Source organism: Bison bison, unplaced genomic scaffold, assembly GCF_000754665.1.
Source record: "Bison bison bison isolate TAMUID 2011002044 unplaced genomic scaffold, Bison_UMD1.0 scf7180017864035, whole genome shotgun sequence".
Taxonomy (NCBI): Eukaryota; Metazoa; Chordata; class Mammalia; order Artiodactyla; family Bovidae; genus Bison; species Bison bison.
In genome coordinates this window covers 3205299-3229459 of record NW_011494607.1, presented here as the reverse complement: position 1 = coordinate 3229459, position 24161 = coordinate 3205299, and the positions used below count along the sequence as shown (strand labels likewise).

General features: G+C 36.4%; 1 protein-coding gene across 2 annotated transcripts in view; it reads right to left on the bottom strand.

The window, feature by feature from the left end:
* The window catches only part of PTPRK (protein tyrosine phosphatase, receptor type, K), a 618790-nt gene that overhangs the window by 40146 nt on the left and 554483 nt on the right, over positions 1 to 24161 (bottom strand). The window contains exon 14 of one of the 2 annotated variants that reach the window (XM_010834647.1): positions 6456 to 6594. In XM_010834647.1, the coding sequence (XP_010832949.1) occupies positions 6456 to 6594 (139 nt within the window). The remainder of the gene's footprint in view (positions 1 to 6455; positions 6595 to 24161) is intronic. The other variant, XM_010834648.1, reaches the window with a different exon arrangement.

Sequence of the window (24161 nt, the reverse complement as noted above, 5' to 3'; positions counted from 1 at the left end):
ATGGCTGGATGGCATCACTGACTCTATGGACGTGAGTCTGAGTGAACTCCGGGAGTTTGTGATGGACAGGGAGGCCTAGCGTGCTGCGATTCATGGGGTCGCAAAGAGTCGGACACGATTGAGTGACTGAACTGAACTGAACTGATGGGGCAAATTATACATCAGTAGGTCATAGGTTATTCTACAGCCTTCACTTTTCAAACTTACCTCTAGGATAGTTCCAAACTTGCCTATAGGCTATTTGTTCTTCGGCCTACATTGTTCTTTTACCTCTAATATCTGGTTAACTTCCAATTCTGTCTTGCCTCATCAGGGAGACTTCTCTAACTGAGCATATACAACCTTTCTCAGACTAGGTTTCCCTGGTAGGTATTTTTAAAGCACCATGTTTTCTGCCTATAATAATACTTATCACATTATCATTGCAAGGATCCTTTTGTTTTTCCCACTGTGTGTTCCATGAAGGGAAGAACCCTCTGTATAGCCCTAGCACTCCGAGCAGTGTCCGGCACATAGCAGACACTCACTAAATACTTGATCGAATGGATGAATTAGGTCTCTTATATGCTCGGCATTTGTCATTTGTTAACTCAATTAATTCTCAAATCAATGAACTGAAGGAGGCATGAGATTTCTAATTGTATAGATGAGTTCACTGAGGCTTACAAGTTAAATATCTTGCCCAAGGTTATTAATCTAATATGCAGTAAAGAATGACCTGGTTCCAAGGCCTAAGCCCTTATACTATATCCAGTTACTTTTTTTTAATTGTCACATTACCATGTGTATTATAATATGAAGCAGTCATTGCTCTAAGAGTTAAAGATTAGTTGTTATAAATTTGAGAAGAATGTGGATGTAGCACAAATGCTTTGCCATTTTAAAGTTTAAAAAAGAGTTGAAGAAATAACTTTCAGTCTTTGTTTCTTGGCTAAGAAGAAAGAATAAATTCATTCCTCAAAAATTCTGAGAGATTGACGTGGCTAAAAATAAGACAACTTGAAATTTGGATTAAAAACAATGTAAAAATTTGAAGACAGATAGATTGAAGCAAATGGTAAAGACGTTTAAATTTTGAGGCTTTACCTTAAAATATATAATTTAAACATTTTATGATTGAGAAAAAATAAGAAGTAATGAACTTGTCAAATGCATGACAGGTAAAAGATTTCATAGCAATGAAGGACTTTTACTTTTCAGATTCACAAACCTTTGTTAGTAGATAGATTATGAGAGAATATATATAAAACCTTTGTTGATATCTGCCAACCATGTATTGTCAGCTTTTTTTTATACCTTAATCCTCACAACAACCCTGTGAGGTAGGCTTTAATTCAGGTTATTACAAAAGAAATAAATATTATCACTAGAGTTAAGTGCTTTGATCAAGAACTGACAGTTACTATGATGATGCCAATGAATTTTTACTTCAAAGATTACATCTGGTTTTCTTTTAAATTTTACTATAATTTATTTCTACATTTCTTTTAAAAACTGTCTAATTTAGATTTGCTTCACTAGATCTGTTTAAGCAGCTTTTAAAAACATAAGTCTGTTAAACTTTTTTCTAATTATGATTGATAATGCCAGGAACCCTAAGTACTTCAGTAACAGTATCAAAGCCTAATACATAGTCTAGAATACAGAAATGCCACACGTCTATAAAAAGGCAATCTAATCCTAATATTATAGATAAATGGATGACTAATGGTAACCTTATTGATGTTCTCATAATTAAATATTTATTGATTCCTGCATGTTTGATATTTTGTCTCCATCTGAGAAACCAGCATATATAATGTACGCTTCAGGACAGTTAAGCAGATCATTTTGCAACTACTTGAGTTTGACAGATGTGCAAATGACTTTCATTATCAAAGCAGCCAACAGCATAAACTTCTGCAGGTGGATATATGGGTGGGCTATAAAGAGGAAAAGTGCTCCATCATTGTATGAAACGGTACATTTAATTACCTTTGGCTTCATCAAACATGATTTAACAAGGATATTATGATCCATCACAATAAGCTAGGAGCACTGTTACTTTACACCTGCTTATTTTATCAGATTTTGAAAAGCCAAATGTTTATAATATTTAAACTGTTGGCAGAATTCTGTTACAGTCATTGAGACTCTCACCAAATCTTTCTGTAAAGCTAACTTAAATTTACTTAGTGAAGTAAATACTGTGGGATATGTGCACCAAATACTTAATCAAAATCCTTGACTCTCAAAATTTGGTGGATCAAATATTGATCAAGCAATGACCAAGAATACTCTGTTGCATCATTCCTTTGGACTGAATGTATACGCTGGAATTTAAGGTAATAAGCTGAGAATGATTATTGAAACAGACTGGACAACACTCTCCTTCCTCATCAAGAGTAGCATGTCATACTTAAGCATAGGAAGAGCTAAAACTTTGGAGCACAAAAAAGGATATGTAACACCTATTATGTTTTGTTTAGGTTGACAGCCTTTCTTTTTTCATCTTGGTTTTACAAAATCATTGTCCTATTTAAGTCATAATAAATAAACTCGAAATTTCTTCTCTAAAAATATTTTTTTATTTATCACTGCCACATTATAATTTTTATCCATTCGTTTTCACCAGAGCATACTGATTGCCTACATAGCTAAACCAAAGGTGTTCTGAAGTCACAACCCATCCCGGATTCCTGGAAATGTGGAGAGAAGTTATCACAGTCAGACCTGACCTGATTTGCATTCTGTGAAGGCATTTTGAATGTTCTTCTATGAATACATCAGTTGGGTCATTTTTTTCAGATATAACAGTGTGGCTCGGACGGTAAAGAATCCACCTGCAATGGGGGAGACTTGGGTTTGAGCCCTGGGTTGGGAAGATCCCCTGGAAGAGGGCAAGGCAACCCACTCCAGTATTCTTGCCTGGAGAATCCCTATGGACAGATGAGCCTGGCGGACTACAGTCCATGGGATTGCAAAGAGTCGGACACGACTGAGCAACTAAAGCACACACATGTAAAAATAGGTATTAGTGAATTGCAACCACTATCTCTACCGGATGAGTGAGATATCATATTGATAATGTACAGGTTTGACTTAAGTATGTAAATGATGCTTTGGGCTATAGACTATGACTACTTATGGAAAATCGTAAATAAAAATTAAAAGTAGCTGAACATACAGAAATACAATATCCCTTTTTAAAAATAACCTATTAATAAAATAGGTTAATAAGTAAACTTTATAGCTTTAGAGTCCAGAAAAATACTTTTTTTGCAGTCATCAAAATTGCAAACATTCTGTTTTTTGGTTTGTTGTTTTTTTTTGAAAAGGGATACTGCATCTTTAACACATGTAAAGTCGTATATCACCCATTTTCTACTTACAGGTAGTAGGAGTAAGAATAGTAGCTCCTCCTGGCAAGCAAATCACAGACAGTGGAAAAAGAGAAGCAATGGTGAATGAAAAGCGTGACTCTGTCACATTCAATAAAGCAGAAAAATGTGCGTTAAAAAGTAAAATAAAATAAAATAAAATTCATGTTTTTTTGTTGTTGTTGTTTGGATTTCAATTTGCTCATGCATTGGTTAGATATCTTTCGCCATGCAATTAAACAGACAGATACGCAATAGAAAATAAAATTTAAAATACATAATTTGGAAAAAATAACATGCTGACTTTTCTATAGCCAAAAAAATTGAAAAATTAAATGGATTGTGTATTTTTAACATGCAGTTAAGCATAATATCATCCATTACCATCTAAATGTCATGACAGATGGAATAGCTGTGTATAGAACTTCTACACTAAATTGACTATTTTTCTTTAAATACAAAACATAAAGATCTATCAGGTTAATATAGAATATATGCAGAATGACACATTAATTTCTATAAATAAGTCATTATATCTTATTAATACACAGGTACATACATATATTATGTGAATATACATATGCACCATATACTATATATGCACAAAGGCATTTCTACAGCAGATGTATGTGACCATGATATCATATACATTTACTGTACTGAAACAGAATTTCAAATTTATGTTTGGAATTATTAATGTATTCATGCTGCAAATTTAAAATAATACATAACCAATGAAAAAATGGCATACATTTGGAAATAATTCAACAGTGATTAAATTAAAATGACTTTGCGTTTTGAAAGATGCAATATCCCTTTTCTTAGCCTAAAAACTTACTTTATATATACCCTTCACTGCAGAATTTTACTAAATTCCAAACCATTTCTTTATATAACAACCAAAAATACACAGAAATTTTTTTCAACGTGAGAAATATACCTACATATATTACTCCTAGTAAGAGATAAAGTCTCTTAAAATTAACAATTTCCCATAAAAGTAAAGATAATGCAAGGCTAAAATGATTTACTTTTCCATTATTTTTATTATAAATTTGTATATTAGCATATCATATAGGGAGACTACATGATATACTAAAATTGTTAACTTTGATGCTATCTAACATTGTTATAATACCTATACTTTTGTGTATGTATAACAAACATATTTATGATTAAATCATACACAGTATATGTGTGATATACTACATATAACTAAAAGTTATTATGAGGTTTCTTAGATACGTAAGGGATTCTTGGTTATATTATACAGAAGATAATATACCTAAGCATGTAACTTTATCTACCTATAAAATTGCAACCTCTCTAGTCCTAGAGGTAGTGATGAGGAAGAGAAAATAAAAAAACAAAAACCCTAGCATACTTCCTAGTAGGAGACAATCAATTAAAGCATAATTATGAAAACTCAAACATTAAACATTTTAATAGAGAGGCTCACTTATCCAACCATTTAAAATATGAACCAGGAAAGAATTTGATGCATTAGGCAGTTTTAGAGAGTTGTCAGAACATTTTAACCACACCAAAAAATCATGCTTAGAGATTGTTTTGATGTACTTTAGAAAATTTATGTTTCGTTTTTGGTTATTTTTGAAACAAACAGCCACAGATTAGAAAGGCTACCACAACAAATAAGTGTTTTCAAATAATTAACCCATAAAACCAGTATTAACCCAATTTTAACTAAGACAAAACCAGAGGCCATTTTCATGTTTTCATATCCAGCCTGAAGTAGCTGAAATACTTTTAACTCTAAAGCACAGTTAACTCTCTAAATATAAAGAGTTTAGTTTAACTCTCCAAATATAAATTTAAACTAAGTAGAAACATAAGATCTGAAAGTTGTATTCAATGATTTTATTGATCTTGATTGGCAAATTTATTAGTAAAATGTTTAAACCTTCCTGTCTCAAATATGATATAATTTCCAACCACAGAGGTAGACAACAGCAAAAAGAGAAAGCACTATTGGGGAAAGCACGTATGTAGCTAATTTAACACAAAACACTATAATGCATACCTAATGTTTCTAATGCAGATGTGTCTTCTCCAACATATATATCTCCAGGGGGTAATTGTAAAGAGGCAATACATTAAAATAAACTCTTATGGAATCATTAAACATGTAGTATGAGTCATCTATATTATTCATGATTTATTTTGAGTACAAAATAACAATCAAAATAGTATATTATATGATTTAGTATAAAGTAAGCAACATCTTTTATTATATTCAATATAATTAATGAATGAGAAATACATCTATACACCAGTATTTTAGAACTATACTTAGCAAAGGTTTTTTAGTAATCCTTCCAGATTGTAATATTGTTTAAAACATATGATTGGAAGGATTGGAGAGTTCCATTAATTTCTAAAGCAATGCCTTACAGATAATGTTATTTTATAGAATAAGAAAAAGTTCAAATTATAAAAACTGTATTCTTTGAAATGCTTTCTGGTAGATGTATACCTTAATGTACCAAATATAATTCAATTTAAATTCCTGTAGGTCTTAATATCTTCATATAATTCCAGAAGATGGCGATATTCGTTGATATAGTATAACACACTAATGCTCAATTTAAAAATTTGGTTCTTCATATTAAAGTGCTAAAGTATTTAGTCAGTGAATATTAATATACAACTTCATAAAATAATGTTCATATTTCTCATATCTTATTTGTAGTCAACATTTAGAAAAACAGTAAAAGTGCAAAATAATTCATAGACCAAATATCATAAGAAACTCTTATTTTGCCATGTGTAATAAAAAAAACTTCAAAATATAAGATACATTAATATCTCAAGCATTTGCGGAATTTAATTCATACATTGATTTCAAGGTTAAATTGACAAAAGCAAATTTTATATCCAAAATTAAACTGCAAATAACCAATTAGAATTTATTTTCCAAGCAGGAGAAATATACTTAGATGCTGGCAATATTGCTAAAATTCAATTCTGTTGTTTATTCTCATTTAAAAAGAGCTCAGGGAAACAAAGAAGTGTCTGAAAACTAGTAACCATGACATAAACAGTGAATGAGTGGGACAGAACAAAATCAGGTCTTACCTCTTTTTTACAATTAATATGACTACTAGGAGCAGGAGGATGAACACCAAAATCCCAGCACTAATTCCTGCGATTTTCACTACTCTGTCAGTCTGCTTGGCTGGGTCTGGAATCACTTCTGGTTCTTCTGTTGCTGCTGCTAAATGAATCAAAAAATAAATTACTGAAAGCAGCTAATTATCACAGAAAGGAAAATTATTCCCAGCTAAAGATTACTACAGAAAGACAATTTATTTTATTTGAATAAAAGTAACTTGAAAATATAAATATGGTAGCATGCTAAACTCCAACATGAGCGATTTAAGGTTAAGGGAAGTGTTTTTTGAAAAGGGATGTTGTTAACATAAAAAAAATAAAAGGAATGATGAACTATTTTTCTTCAAGTGTCCTTAAAAGTAAGGACACAGGATTTTTAGCCATGAGTATAGTGGAAAGAGATGCGGTTGGATTTAGAGATTCATTCTTTTACCACTTCATTCAACAAGTCCTTCTCTGCTCAGCTGCAAGGTGCCATGCATGACCCATTAAGGTAGTGCCAATGGCATTTATCTGGGACACAAGGGATTACAGTGTAAGTGCTGGAGGTGTGAGTTTATGATATGATTTAAAAGATTTGAAATAAATTGCTGGTTTGGAGGAAGACAAGAATAACCAATGGAAAACAAATTTGTCAAGGAATATTTCACATCCTCTTAACAAATAAAATCCAGAATATAAACTTGAAAAACAGAACATTGAGAAGATTAAAGTTTTTTTTTAATTCTTTGTATCTCCTCACTTTCTTTCTTTCTCAAAGCAACCACCGTTTCTCACATACAAAAACAATTAATATTACAAATCTTAAGCAATCTACAAGCTCTAGTAGACCTCCGAAGACATTTTTCTTTTATTTGCCTTGAAAACTGGCAAGGAAAACATTATTATCTACATTTTACAGATTAAAAAAAAAAACAAAACACCTGAGGCTTAGAGATACGGAATAAATTGTAAATTCCTCAAGAACAGAGACAAAATCTAACACATCTTCTAAAGCAGCATTTCTCAATGTTTCCAGGTCCATGGCCCCTTCTTGCTAAGAATCGATGTGACAAGAGAACAGGTGATTCTTAGAATTACGCACATTAGGAAACTGCCTTAAAGCAGTGTCAAGAGATGATGGCTGAATGAACAAACAAGGGGATCCCTATATCTGATCTCAGACCTTTCTAGTGGATAATTAAATTCCGTTTTAACAAGTATCCATTTTTCTATATTCAATCCTTTCTTCTTTAGCTTTTCTCTCTTGGCTTCTACTTCCAACCTCTTCTTTCTCTACAAACTCACACATTTAAATATCTGCTCCAGTGTTTCAACTAGACACAGTCTCCTCCCAAAGGGGACTGACACAGGTTAACTTTTAATTTATCCAAGGAGTAAATGAAAAAGAACAAATAAATCCAGTATCAGTATCATTTCATAAAATGGCAATTTAAAGGTAAATCAGTAGGAAACATAGTTTGAAGAAAAGTGTTACAGATAACACAGTTAACTCTCCAAAGTAGTTCACTATAACCATCTTAACATATTATTTTGATTGGATAGGATAAAATTCCCCATGGACCAGTATCTGATAATTATAATTCTCAAAAAAGAAAAGCAAGCCTTCAGTTGTTTCTTCATTAAGCAAGGGAGTTATCCTTTCTGACGACACTTGCCATGTATCCAGCCTTCAGGGAATTTCCAATCTCAACTAGAAGTTCAGTTCAGTTCATTCGCTCAGTCGCTTCTGACTCTGAGACCCCCTCGGACTGCAGCACGCCACGCTTCCCTGTCCATCATCAACTCCCACAGCTTGCTCAAACTCATGCCCATTGATTCAGTGATGCCATCCAACCATCTCATCCTCTGTCATCCCCTTCTCCTGCCTTCAATCTTTCACAGTATCAGGGGCTTTTCCAGTGAGTCAATACTTTGCATTAGGTGGCCAAAGTATGCAGTTTCAGTTTCAGCATCAGTCTTTCCAATGAATATTCAGGACTGATTTCCTTCCAGGATTGACTGGTTTGATCTCCATGCAGTCCAAGGGACTCTAAAGAGTCTTCTGCAATACCACAGTTTAAAAGCATCAATTCTTCGGTGCTCAGCTTTCTTTATAGTCCAACTCTCACATCCGTACATGACTGTTAGAAAAACCATAGCTTTGACTAGTGGGCTTTTGTCGGCAAAGTAATGTCTCTGCTTTTAAATATGCTATCTAGATTGGCCATAGCTTTTTTTTTCCCCAAGGAGCAAACATCTTTTAATTTCATGGCTGCAGTCACCATTTGCAGTGATTTTGGAGCCTAAGAAAATAAAGTCTGTCACTGTTTCCATTGTTTTCCCACCTATTAGCTATGAAGTGATGGGAATGGATGCCATGATCTTAGTTTTTTGAATGTTGAGTTTTAAGCCTGCTTTTTCACTCTCCTCTTCCACTTTCATCAAGAGGCTCTTCAGTTCCTTTTTGCTTTCTGTCCTAAGGGTGGTGTCATTTGCATATCTGAGGTTATTGATATTTCTCCTGGCATTCTGGATTCCAGCTTGTGCTTCATCAAGCCCGGCACTTCGTATGATATACTCTGCATATAAGATAAATAACCAAGGTAATAATATACAGCTTTGATGTACTCCTTTCCCAATTTGGAGCCAGTCCTTTGTTCCATGTCTGGTTCTAATTGTTGTTTCTTGACCTGCATACATATTTCTCAGGAGGCAGGTAAGGTGGTCTGGTATTCCCATCTCTTGAAGAATTTTCCACAGTTTGTTGTGATCCACACAGTCAAAGGCCTTGGTGTAGTCAATAAAGCAAAATTAGATGTTTTTCTGCAACTCTTGCTTTTTCTATGATCCAATGAATGTTGGTAATTTGATGTCTGGTTCCCCTGCCTTTTCTAAAAACAGTTTGAACATCTGGAAGTTCATGGTTCACGTATTGCTTAAGTCTGGCTTGGAGAATTTTAAGCATTACTTTACTAGCGTGTGCGATGAGTGCAATTGTGCAGTAGTTTGAACACTATTTGGCATTGTCTTTCTTTGGGATTGGAATGAAAACTGACCTTTTCTAGTCCTGTGGTCACTCCTGAGTTTTCCAAATGTGCTGGCATATGTGCAAAGTGCAACACTTTCACAGCATCATCTTTTAGGATTTGAAATAGCTCAACTGGAATTCTATCACCTCCTCTAGCTTTGTTCGTAGTGATGCTTCCTAAGGGCACTTGACTTCGCATTCCAGGATGTCCAGCTCTAGGTGAGTGATCACACCATCGTGATTATCTGGGTTGTGAAGATCTTTTTTGTACAGTTCTTCTGTGTTTTCTTGCCACCTTTTCTTAATATCTTCTGCTTCTGTTAGGTCCATACCATTTCTGTCTTATTGTGCTCATCTTTGCATGAAATGTTTCCTTGGTATCTCTAATTTTCTTGAAGGATCTCTAGTCTTTCCCATTCTACTGTTTTCCTCTACTTCTTTGTATTGATCACTGAGGAAGGCTTTCTTATCTCCGTTGCTATTCTTTGTAACTCTGCATTCAAATGGGTATATCTTTCCTTTTCTCCTTTGCCTTTCACTTCTCTTCGTTTCTCAGCTATTTGTAAGGTCTTCTCAGACAACCATTTTGCCTTTCTGCATTTTTTTTTCTTGGGGATGGTCTTGATCACTGTTTCCTGTACAATGTCACAAACCTCTGTCCATAGTTCTTCAGGCACTCTGTCTATCAGATTTAATCCCTTGAATCTATCTGTCACTCCCACTGTATAATCGTTTAGGGATTTGATTTAGGTCATACCTGAATGGTCTAGTGATTTTCCCTACTTCAGTTTAACTCTGAATTTTGCAATAAGGAATTCAGGATCTGAGCCACAGTCAGCTCCAGGTCTTGTTTTTTGCTGACTCTATAGAGCTTCTCCATCTTCAGCTGCAAAGAATATAATCAATCTGATTTCAGTATTGGCCATTTGGTGATGTCCATGTGTAAAATCATCTCTTGTGTTGTTGGAAGAGGGTGTTTGCTATGACCAGTGTGTTCTCTTGGCAAAACTCTGTTAGCCTTTGCTTCATTTTGTACTCCAAGGCCAAACTTGCCTGTTACTCCAGGTATCTCTTGACTTCCTACCTTTGCATTCCAGTGCCCTATGATGAAAAGGACATCCTTTTTGGTGTTAATTTTACAAGGTCTTGTAGGTTATCACAGAATCGTTCAACTTCAGCTTCTTCAACATTAGCAGTTGGGGCATATACTTGGATTACTGTGATATTGAATGGTTTGCCTTGGAAATAAACAGAGATCATTCTGTCATTTTTGAGATTGCACCCAAGTACTGCATTTCAGACTCTTTTGTTGACTATGAGGGCTACTCCATTTCTTCTAAGGGATTCTCGCCCTCAGTAGTAGATATAATGGTCATCTGAATAAATTCACCCATTCCAGTCCATTTTAGTTCACTGATTCCTAAAATGTCAATGTTCACTCTTGCCATCTCCTGTTTGACCACTTCCAATTTGCCTTGATTCATGGACCTAACATTTCAGGTTCCTATGCAATATTGTTCTTTATAGCATCAGACTTTCCTTCCATCACCAGTCATATCCACAACTGGGCGTTGTTTTTGCTTTGTTTCTGTCTCTTCATTCTTTCTAGAGTTATTTCTCCACTCTTCTCCAGTAGCTATAATGGGGACCTACTGATCTGGGGAGTTCATCTTTCAGTGTCCTATCTTTTTGCCTTTTCATACTGTTCATGGGGTTCTCAAGGCAAGAATACTGAAGTGGTTTGCCATTCCCTTCTCCAGTGGACCACGTTTTGTCAGAACTCTCCACCATGACCCATCAGTCTTAGTTGGCCCTATATTGCATGGCTCATAGTTTCATTGAGTGAGACAAGGCTGTGGTCCATGTGATCAGTTTGGTTAGTGTTCTCTGACTGTGGTTTTCATTCTGTCTGTCCTTTGATGGATAAGGATAAGAGGCTTATGGAAGATTCCTGATGGGAAACTGACTGTATGGGAAACTGGGTCTTGTTCTGATGTGTGGGGCCATGCTCAGTTAATCTTTAATCTAATTTTCTGTTGATGGTTGGGGCTGTGTTCCTCCCTGTTGTTTGGCTTGAGGCCAAACTGTCGACCCTCACCTCCTGGAGATCCACAGGCAAGTCTGACTCAGACTGAATTTCTTACCACATTTCAAACTACATGTTAAGGTTCATCAATTCATCAAAACATGCATTAAATATATTGGAGATCTGTTCTTTCCCAACAGCCACGTCAGGAACGCACACGTATGTCACTGTGCATGTTTATGTAACTATATTTACATATTTATCTACATATACATAGATATTCAATAAAAGCAGGGGGAGTATATTTCAAAGTTGGATATAAAACTAAAAGGAATATATTTATTGTTTGCAATAAATTGTTTGTCAAATTGGATTGGCTTGACACAGTTACTGCTTGAGATAGGGAGACAGAATGTTTGATGTAGAAATCTCTAGAATAAACTTTAGGGCATGCAACAAATCATCATGATTCATGATTTAAAGCTTTCTCTAATAAGGTTCTATGTTATACATGCCTTTCAGCTGCTGCTGCTGCTGCTGCTAAGTCACTTCAGTCGTGTCCGACTCTGTGCGACCCCATAGACAGTAGCCCACCAGGCTCCCCCGTCCCTGGGATTCTCCAGGCAAGAACACTGGAGTGGGTTGCCATTTCCTTCTCCAATGCATGAAAGTGAGAAGTGAAAGTGAAGTCACTCAGTTGTGTCCGACTCTTAGCGACCCCAGGGACTGCAGCCTACCAGGCTCCTCCGTCCATGGGATTTTACAGGCAAGAGTACTGGAGTGGGGTGCCATTGCCTTCTCCGACACATGCCTTTCAGAGGGTATGCATAATTCCTTTGTGATTTTCTGCCGTAACTCCCAGAATTAATCTTTTTGCAATGCTTTGGAAGATTATTTCTTGTTTAATGAGGTAAATCTATTTTTAATATAGCATTTTAATTCAATTAAACAAATGCTATTATGAGATAAACTTACAAGGATATTATGCTTTAAGTAGCACATGTTATATTTCATAAGAATCTTCAGAACTACTAGGATCATCCAAAGGTAGACATCTCTCACCATATACACAGTATGAACAGCCAGCCTTAATACTAACTGTGATTAGTAATTATATAACAAAAGTGACATGCAGGTGATGGCTAAATAATTTCAAATACAGAAGACTGAAAAGTTTTAGAAGTTTCATTTAATAACACTGATTTTCTCATGAGTTAATCTAAACATATTTCCAGAAATAATAGTCAAATCTAAAAGTAAACTTCTGACCAAAGATACTGAAACCCTGCAGGTGTATTCAGGGTGCAAAGTAGTGAAACATTTATAATTTATTATGTAAAACAGTGTTACTACTTTAAAGTCATAGAATATATGTCCTTATAAAACACTGGACTTCAATTAATATTAACCAAGTAGCTAAGAAAAAAACAAACAAAAAAAAACCAAAAAACAAAGCTTCTTCATCTGAGTTGGGTAAGACAGCTTGTTTGTCATGATTACAAGTCTTGTGCAAAAGAGTTGTTTGTCAATGCTTCAGTTCAGTTCAGTTCAGTCGATCAGTCATATCCGACTCTGCAACCCCATGAATTGCAGCACGCCAGGCCTCCCTGTCCATCACCAACTCCCAGAGTTCACCCAGACTCATGTCCATCGAGTCGGTGATGCCATCCAGCCATCTCATCCTCTGTCGTCCCCTTCTCCTCCTGCCCCCAATCCTTCCTAGCATCAGGGTCTTTTCCAATGAGTCAACTCTTCACATGAGGTGGCCAAAGTATTGGCGTTTCATCTTCAGCATCAGTCCTTCCAGTGAATACCCAGGACTGATCTCCTTTAGGATGGACTGGTTGGATCTCCTTGCAGCCCAAGGGACTCTCAAGAGTCTTCTCCAACACCACACTTCAAAAGCACCAATTCTTCAGTGCTCAGCTTTCTTCACAGTCCAACTCTCACATCCATACATGACCACTGGAAAAACCATAGCCTTGACTAGATGGACCTTTGTTGGCAAAGTAATGTCTCTGCTTTTGAATATGCTATCTAGGTTGGTCATAACTTTCCTTCCAAGGAGTAAGCGTCTTTTAATTTCATGGCTGCAATCACTATCTGCAGTGATTTTGGAGCCACCCAAAAATAAAGTCTGACACTGTTTCAATGCTTCAAATCAGTTTAAATCTTGAGTGGAGAAGGTAATCAAATTCTTCAGGAAGATACGATTTGGTGGTTATTTTCCACTGATTGTGAATCCTCCTCAAAGTCTTTAGTTATGACTTATTATTACCAACAGCATTTTTTATGAAATGTCTGCATAAATTTATTACATTAGATACTTAATCCCATGCATTTCTCCAAGTTTTTGCCCTACTAAACCAAGGAACATAAATATTCTATTTAAAATCATTCAAGCTTAGAAGATTCATTAATGGAAACACAAGCAGTAGCCCCTAAGTGAGCATTTTCTATTTTCTTCAAAGAGAGCAAAAAGCTATTACAGTGACTGCACCCCTGAGCCCCGTTTATAATTTCTGCACATACACAAAGGCAATGTGGAGCACCTTTTTCAGAAATGCTTTCCTTTGCCATAAATCTTCACCTTTCTTATCTGCCAAAGGATATTCCAAGAGTCCCCAGTGTTCTGAAGCCAAGAGCAACATCATTCTCTGGACAGCAGGAAAATAACTAAGGCAGTATTTTATGTTTATGGAACAAATTTATGAGATGCATTTTTTGGGGGCAAAAATAGTTGAAGTAACTTTACTTAGGTAAAAAACATACAAATACCTAAAAAATACATAAATTTAATTAAGAAAATTACACAATAGCGGCAATCATACAAGTACAATCCATTTTCATGATGGATATTAAAGATAGAAGCCTCTAAGTACAATATATTAGGTGATCTCATAGTGTCTTTAGAGACACCATCATACTGCAAATCCTCCAGGTATTTCAATAATGCTTTCTCTCCTCTTCAGTTATAATTCTGGAAAATCGTTCATACTTAACTTCCCAGTTATTACTTATTACTTATAACCAGGCTGACGTCCCCCAATGGCACCAATCCACCATCACCAACGTCTCTAATGACAGACTAGTTACTGAGTTCAATGTATACTTATTTCACGCAACCTCTTGATAGCATCTGACACTTCTGTCTACTCTATTTTCCTGAAACATTCCTTCCTGGGGCTTCCATTATTTGATCATCTCCCAATTTTCCTATGACGCAGGCTTTTTCTTTCCAAATCTCCATTGTGAGTCCCTCCCTCATTTCCTTTAGAACATAGATGCTGCTTTGAGTTCCTCAGTGATGACCTGAACCTTCTGACACAGGTTTCCATACTTTTGGCTTGGTGATTTCATCTGCTTCTATCACTTCAGTTGCTATCCATGCTGATCACTCTCAGATCAATATACAGTAGCCCCCTCCTTCCAATTCAGTTTCATTTTCTACTGTTTCAGTTACCTGTAGCACACTGTCATCCAAAAATATTAAACGGAAAATTCCAGAAATAAATGATTGATAAGTTTTAACTTGCACACTGAGTAGCATGATGAAATTTTGCACCTTCCCTATCCATCCCACTCAGAAACCCTAACCATCACATCATCAGCTCCTGACATCCAACCATCAGCCTCATCATGGCTGCATGACTCAGGATCATCCTAAGCAGATGATCCTCCTTCTGACACATCACTAGAAGGTCAACAGTAGCCTAATGCTAAGACACAATGTTTATGTCATTTATCTTGCCTCACCTTATCAAGCAGGCATCTTATCACCTCACGTCATTGCAAGAAGAAGGGTATATGCCATAAGATATTTTGAGAAAGAGATATATACCACATTCACATATCTCTAACCAAGGACACCAATCTGAGTTCCTGACCCATGTAGTCATTGGATTCTTTTATATGTCTGCATTCAATGTAGGAAAGTCACTTTCAACACACCATATCCAAATCTGAACTCATAATCTTACCCTTATATCAGTTCCTCCCTAGTGTATCTACACTTTCAGAAGACACAACTTTCTATACAGCATTCAAACAGAAAGCTGAGCATCATTTTTGAATGTTCCTCTCTCTCCTTATATCTAGGATTAACATCTAATTTATCATTCAATTGGAATGCGTTTGAAAGTGAAGGGGGATACTCAATAATTATGACAGAACAAAAGGCAAAAACTAGAATTGTCCTGGGCAAACTGGCATGCATGATCACTTGACATTTTTCCCCTCATACAATTAACTGCAGAGTACTACTACTTAAGTATCTTCTGTCTCGGGCGCTCAGGGCCTGTGCACTGGGATGATCCTGAGGGATGGGATGGGGTGGGAGGTGGGAAGGGGGTTCAGGATGGGGGACGCGTGTACACCCATAGCTGATTCATGTCAATGTATGGCAAAAACCGCCACAATATTGTAATTAGCCTCCAATTAAAAAAAAAAAAAAAAGTATCCCCTGTCTCTAGTTTTTCTATCTCCACTGCTACTGCTGCTGCTGCTGCTAAGTCACTTCAGTCATGTCTGACTACTACTTAACTCTGGTCAACATCACCCTTTACCCCGATTACACAGAAGCCACATGTTTTATCTCCCTGACTGCTGCTGCCACTGCTGCTAAGTCATTTCAGTCATGTCCGACTTTGTGCGACCCCATAGACGGCAGCCCACCAGGCTCCCCCGTCCCTGGGATTCTCCAGGCAAGAACACTGGAGTGGGTTGCCATTTCCTTCTCCATTTCCTTCCTTCCATGAAAGTGAAAAGTGAAAGTGAAGTCGCTCAGTTGTGTCTGACTCTTTGCAACCCCATGGACTGCAGCCTACTAGGCTCCTCCATCCATGGGATTTTCCAGGTAAGAGTAATGGAGTGGGGTGCCATTGCCTTCTCTGCTCCCTGACTGCATTCTCTGCCTAATCCACATCAAAACCCACATTGCAGCACAAAGTCTTTCTAAGACTTCAACTGTATCATGTCACTAGATCATGTTAACTAGAACTCTCCAAGGCTTCCCATTGTGGCTAAGTCCATGAAAGCAGGGACCATGTATTATTTTGCTTACCACCATATTTCTAATAGGACCTGGAAGGGTGTAATAGTACAAAATATTGGTTGAATAAATAAAAGGATAAAACTAAACTTGCCTACGGTTGATTATAATGATACAAAGAAAATCAGTTGGCTTAAAAAAACACAAGGATATATATGACCAGGCATATATGTTGTTGTTTTTTTTTTTGGGGGGGGGGCTGGTTTTTGAGTATTGGCATAAGATGAACTTCTTATATGGTTTTTAGGGATAGTAATTGACATAACGTGGCTTCCCAGGTGCGCTACCGGTAAGGAATTCACTTGCCAGTACAGAAGACACAAGAGATGCAGGTTTGATCCCCGGGTTAGGAAGATCTCCTGAAGTAGGAAATGGCAACCCACTCCATTATTCTTGCTTGGAAAATTCCATGGCCAGAGAAGCCTGGTGGTCTACAGTCCATGGTGTCGCAGAGTTGGATGTGACTGAGCATACACACACACAAATCGTAATGATGGGGAAAGTTTTTTTTTATAAACTGAAGCATGTGTAGTGGAAAGTAGAAGTATTAATACATTCTGCTGCTTTGGATGGAGACAGCCTAGATATTAGCTCTTTGGGTGTATCATATAAAAAATTAAAAGTTATGAATAGGGGAACTGATATTACTGAAAAACAGTTTTTAAAAAATCTTAGCAGTCTATTGTATAAATATATAATGATGAGTTTTGTAAAGTACATGTTATTAATTAAATAGTCCGCCACAGTGGACGGCTAAGCCTTAAGGGCATCTTGAATCATGCATTATTTAACTCTGTGATCCTTTGAAGTCACTTGCTTCATCATGTCATATGATTTTATGAAACTTGTCTAGTCTTAGATTATTGATTAAAAAACAGGGTCTATTAGAGTTTTATATTGGTGAAAAGTGAACATGGCTATGTGTCACACCTTTTTTAAAAAATGAAAACAAGAATATAGTTTTGTTTTTGCTTAATAAAGATATGGACATTATCTCAAAATTTCTAATGTGGAAAATAACAGTGAAGACGTCTATGGAGGCTTTAAACAACTATGATATAGAAGTATAGATTAATATTACAAATATTTTAAATTAATTTCACACTTCTTAAGGCATCTTTTTGAAGTCTTAGACTCTCTAAATTTGTTTTTAAACCCATAGTTCAAAATGTTACATAAAATCCTGAAGAAATAATAGAAATGCTTTTTGTAAAAGCAAAAGAAATAGGTAATACATTTCAGAAAAGTACTTAAGGGTCAAAAACTACATAAAATATTATTTTTCACTTCGTAGTATTCAATGAAGGGCAAATTTAATTTTACCTATGGATTTTTCATTAAGCTTCCCATTTCAATTTAATCAATTGGGTAAAATACAGATTTAGGTGTTCTCTTCTTAAACACAATTGAGTCTGTCTGCTATGTTACCTCTGAAATCTGTCATTAATTCTTGATTGCATCTTCTCACTAACTCAGATCAAGACTCAGTCATTTTGCTTTTTCACTAAGCCTTTCTGCTTCCCATGTAGGCCTCTTCAGATTTATCCTCTACATTGCCACCAAAATGAGTTTTTGAAAATGCAAAGGTAATTAAATGAGTCCTTTAACTGCTTTCTATTCAAGAGGAATGGCAGAAGTTCTTGGTATGACATATAAGGCCTTTCAAAATGAAGCTCTAATCAACCTTTTTGATCTCATCTGCTGACAATCACTTTAGGGTATCTTAAACCAGAATCAATTAAAAGCTTCAGCCATTCCTCAAATACCCAAAATACTCCTTGATCTTATTCCAGGGGTTGGCAAACTGTGGCCCCATAGAATGCATCCAGCAGATTTTGACTGTAACTATTACATGATCGCAAATATTCAACTTTAAAAGATAATGCCAAATTGTTACCAATTTAACATACTCACAGCAGCGACTTAGCATGCACGTATTGGAGAAGGAAATGGCAACCCACTCCAGTATTCTTGCCTGAAGAATCCCAGGGACAGAGGAGCCTGGTGGGCTGCTGTCTGTGGGGTCACACAGAGTCAGACACGACTGATGTGACTTAGCAGCAGCAGCAGCAGCAGTGTATCCCTGTTTAAATTACACCTTAATATTTTGCATTATCAGAATTTTGTAATTTTTGCCAATTTAGGGCTAGAAAATGATATCTATTATGCCTTTGATTACTAAAATCATCTTTGAGATACTTATTTGAAGTATTTATACCTATTACTTTTCTGAAATGCTTGGTGTACAACTTTGACCCATTTATTTTTTCCATTTGGTTTTCATCTTTTTCTTATTGATTTACAGTAATATTTTATGTGTGTACACTAATTCTTTGCTAGTTATATGTGCTGCAAATACCTTCCGTTGGGTGATGTTTCTTTTACTTTATATATAGAATATCTTGATACAGCAGTTCTTAATTTTAATGAAGTCAAATATACTAATCACTTATTTGAATTAATAAAAACAATGTCTTCTTTTTTTCTCTAAAAGTTTTAAAACTGTGCACTTAATATTTAACCCTGGATCTATATGGAATTGCTTCCTGAGTATAATATACAGTAGGAAGGTATTTCAGTCCCCTCCACCTTAAATAAACATCCAGTTTCTGTGGACAACTTTTCAATTGATCCAATGATCTACAAAACCACTTATGTCTTACATCTAAATTACGTAAATGCAGGAATTCAGTTTACAGGTTTTCCATTATTTCCCAAAAGGAAATACTGTGTGCTGATATAACATTGTTTTAGGTTAGTATAGCTCTATAATATGTTATGATATATCATGGGCATGTTTCCATGTGTAGTCCTCTCCTTCTGAAGTATCTTGGCTGGTCTTTATATTTTGCTATGGATAACTTCTTCAGGTTAAAGTTCGGCTGATAAATGATCCCCTCACTTCTGTCAATTCTGCTGTCAAAGTAATCCAGCCAAGGAGTTATTTCTAAATTTCAAAACTGTGGAAACATTCCATTTGATCTTTTTGCAAATGGTTCTTTGTTTAGTTACTCTTGATAGCATCTTGCTAATCTTTGTGTTTTGCATTTTTTGTTTCTCTAAATAATTTGTACAGAGCTCTTAGTTCTTTCGTATTCTGTACCCAACAACCCAATCCCTGCAGTCCTTTGAGAATTAAGATCTGCTTTTTTTTTTTTTGCTATACTTCACAGTGATTACTTTCATGAATGATTGGTGACCTTTGCTTGTGAGTTAATTGCTTTAGGTTAGTCTGTGAGAATGCTTCAGACCTAGATTGATCATGCCTTCACCTAAAAAAGAGAACCTGCATCAGCTTCTGCCAGTAATCATGAGGTGACACAGGACATGGACTGCCTCTGCATCCCTTAAGAGGATCAGCTCCATATTTTTATAACAAAGATATTGATCTGGGTTTCAGTCCCAGCTCTGCTGCTCACTAGCTGGGTAAACTTGAGGAAGTTATTTAACCACAGCTTTCCTCAGTTTTCTTATCAGTAAAAAAAGAAATGATATAGGTACCTAGGTTCCAGGTTGAAGGAAAGATACATCTGCTAAAATACATAAAGTCCTCAGGACAAATCTTGGTATATAAGACCTCAGTAAGTGTAATAACTCTATAAAACAGAATTAAATTCAAATAACTCTTTTTACAAATCTAGAGTTTTGAACCACAGCTAGTATGTGTTCAAATAAAGAGCATCAAATCAAGAGAAGTCTAATCACAAACATAAAAAAAGGAGTAAAGTTGGAGAAATAAAAATACCAATAAAATGGCAGTCAGATAAAATTCTTTCTAGAAAAAGCAGTCATGAGGAGATACATGGATGAATGGAATCTTATATCCATGAAGAAGGAATGTGTTTCCTTCCTTTAATAAATAATTAACTGTTGTTCCTGGCATGTTCCTGAAACAATTCCAGCCTCTTAAGATTCATCCGGGCTTCTTTGGTGGCCCAGCAGTAAAGAATCTGCCTGCAATGCAGGAGATGCATAGGAGACATGGGTTTGATCCCTGGGTCGAGAAGATCCCCTGGAGAAGGAAATGGCAACCCACTCCAGTATTCTTGCCTGGAAAATCCCATGGACAGAGAAGCCTGTCGGGTTACAGTCCATGGGGTCACAGAGTCAGACATGACAGGACACACACACAAACATTCATCACTGAATAAGACAGATAATATCTCTGTGCTCATGCAATTTACATTCATGTTGTGAAGATGTAAGATATAAGTAAATAAGCATCATCTGATAGTGAGAAGTTCTACACTGAGAATTGAAATAGGGGGTGAGACAGAAGACCACAGTGACTCTTTAGATTCAAAGGTGAAGGAAGATTTCTCTGAACAACCTAGAGGTAGACAGCGTGGCTTTTTACTGATAAAAGGACGAGTGTATCATATCAGTAGCAAAATGTATCAAATGCCTTATCTAGAAAGTCAAAGTGTTAGTCACTGCATCATGTCTGACTCTGTGATCCCATAGATTGTAGCCCACCAGGCTCCTCTGTTCATGGTATTCTCCAAACAAGAATGCTGGAGTAGGTTGCCATTTCCTTCTCCAGGGCATCTTCCTGACCCAATGATTCAAACAGATTCCTGAACAACAGGCAGATTCTTTACCATCTGAACCACCAGGGAAGCCCTGCCTTGTCTATCAACTGGGTAACGAATGGGGTTCAGAGATTTTAGAGCTGTCTACTTGATTTAAAAAAAAGGGTTTTCTTTAAACCTCAAGTAATAAAGGTGATCAGAGAATAACAACAGAGTGAATTAAAAATGACTTACTTGGGGAAGTAAAAAAATAAGAAGGCAAATAATATAATGCTATGGCCCTGGGGAATAATAAGAAAGACCACATTTATACCAAAAGTACAGGAAGTGGAAAGTCAAGTGTAAAATAAGGAACTACATTTTCTGCATACTGATTATTACATGTGGGACATTCAAGCAGTAGTGCCCTATTAAGAGTAAAATAGAGTGAGCTAAGTATTACTGAGAAATAAGGAAAATACATTAAAACAGACAATGCCGGATCATGTATCCACACACAGTGTTTACAGCAAAGTAGGCTAGAGAACTAAAATCTGAACCTTAATGTAAAATGTTTACGAAGTGATAACGTGGATATCTGGAGTTGTTGGGGGAAATCGCTTCATGATAATGTCAGTGATTTTTTTTTTCCTCCTATAAACTACAAGATCAGGAAAGTCTCTTCTTCAGGGGAAAAAAATGGAATATTAAAATCCAGGCATTACATTTAATTAAAAGGCAAATGCACTTGACATTTTTGTTGGCACAGAACTCAAAATGCCAGATCTGGGCCAGTCATCCAAATATGCCAGTTACAACACAAACAGGGCACACACACACACACATGAATGTAATATACTTTAAAATAATAGAGAAAGAAGTAGAAACCAAACAAAACCTTTATTAGTGCTCAAATTATAAAGATGTGACATAACCCAAAATAAATATGACCTACTTTTAACCTATTTCCACTTTCCTTATTTGTAAAATGGGTTAAGATTAGCTGCTTTCGGCTGCTTTTACTTATGAATTCCACTTTCATTTTCAGCAGGTCATTTTCCACCAAGGCTTGGAAAATTCATTAATCTGGCATATCTCAGAAGAACACACAACATGCTTTAAATCATATTAATAGAGGTTGCAGTGCAATTTTCTCAGGTGTTTATTTACTAAATTAGAGACTGCCTTAATATTGCACAGAGGAGCCAGATTAAAAAGTGATTTTATTTGAGTTCCAGCTATTCCAAGATAATTTAGTATAAAGTCTAAATTATTAATAAATGTTTTAGAACTTGAGATTGGTTTTAATCCTAAAATATCTTTTGGCTGTGAGTGAACAGATAGGAGTCACATTTTTAAATGTTTCTTGATCATTGAAAATTACCTAAGCACTGGCTATATTTCACAATTTCTATGAAATATCTCAAAATATCTAGCAAACACTTACACTCAAGATACTTAATTGACTACATTTGGTCCACTTCTAGATAGTAAAGTTTTTTTTTTTTTTACACTCAAAGCCCTTCCCTTGTTTAAATAGGACCCTTTCAATAGCAAACTTCTGTCACTTTAGTGAGGCTTTCCTCTGTTCTTCAGTCTCACCTGCTTCTGAATTTCTACACACTTACAGGCTGTTTCTTACCTGTACTGTAAGTCACAGCCTAATGGAAGTATGGTGGAGTTTGAGGAGGAGTGAGATTAATATTTGTAGAAGGAAATAACAACACACTCAAGTATTCTTGGTTGGGAAATCCCATGGACAGAGATGTCTGTTGGGCTACAGTCCATGGGGTCACAAAGTGTTGGACACGACTGAGCAGCTAAACAACAGGTTAAATTCACTGATTATATGAACTTGGAGAGGTTAGATATCTTCTGTGAATATCAATTTCTTTTATGAAACAGGGCAATAATATTTTTATACATGTGCTGTGCTGTGCTTAGTCACATCCAGCTCTTTCCGACCCTCTGGTCTGTAGCCTGCTAGGCTCTTCTGTCCATGGCGAATCTCCAGGCAACAATACTGGAGTGGGTTGCCATTCCCTCCTCCAGGGCATCTTCCGAACCTAGGGATCAAACCCAGGTTTCCTGCATTGCAGGCGGATTCTTTACCATCTGAGCCACCAGGGAAGCCCAGTACTAGAGTGCACAGCCTATCCCTTCTCTAGGGGAACTTCCCAACCCAGGAATTGAACCAGGGTGTCCAGCATTGCAGGTAGATTCTTTACCAGCTGGGCTACAAGGGAAGCCTATTTTCATACATATTAAAGAGTAAATGTGGTCATGTATGGATGTGAGAGTTGGACTGTGAAGAAAGCTGATCGCCAAAGAATTGATGCTTTTGAACTGTGGTGTTGGAGAAGACTCTTGAGAGTTTCTTGGACTGCAAGGAGGTCCAACCAGTCCATCCTAAAGGAGATCAGTCCTGGATGTTCTTTGGAAGGACTGATGCTAAAGCTGAAACTCCAATATTTTGGCCACCTCATGCGAAGAGTTGACTCATTGGAAAAGACTCTGATGCTGGGAGGGATTGGGGGCAGGAGGAGAAGGGGACGACAGAGGATGAGATGGCTGGATGGCATCACCAACATGTGTTTGAGTAAACTTCGGGAATGGGTGATGGACAGGGAGGCCTGGTGTGCTGCGATTCATGGGGTTGTAAAAAGTCGGACACGACTGAGGGCCTGAACTGAACTGAACTGAAAGAGTAAATGAGATAACCTTAAAGAAGGCTCATTAAGGTTTGTTTCCTATGTGTGTTTCCTAGGTGTGTGTACCTTTTCTTCTTTATGGGCATACATCAGCATCTCCCTCTCTCAAAAACTGCAGGGAATCAGGAAATGCTTGATCTCCAAATCCCTCACATGTGTCACAGATTTAACCACCAACAATCTACAGGACATTGCTTGTGAGATAGAGTTTTATAGTGTAAATGCAAATAGCCTACTTAACTTTTTGCCCACTATTTTTAAAGGTATGTGCTTGGTAAAAATTCATTCTCAGAAGAATGTCCATCGGTGGTGCCTTCAGCTTTCCCATACCCTGAGAAATATCCTTTTCTCCTTTCAGATCA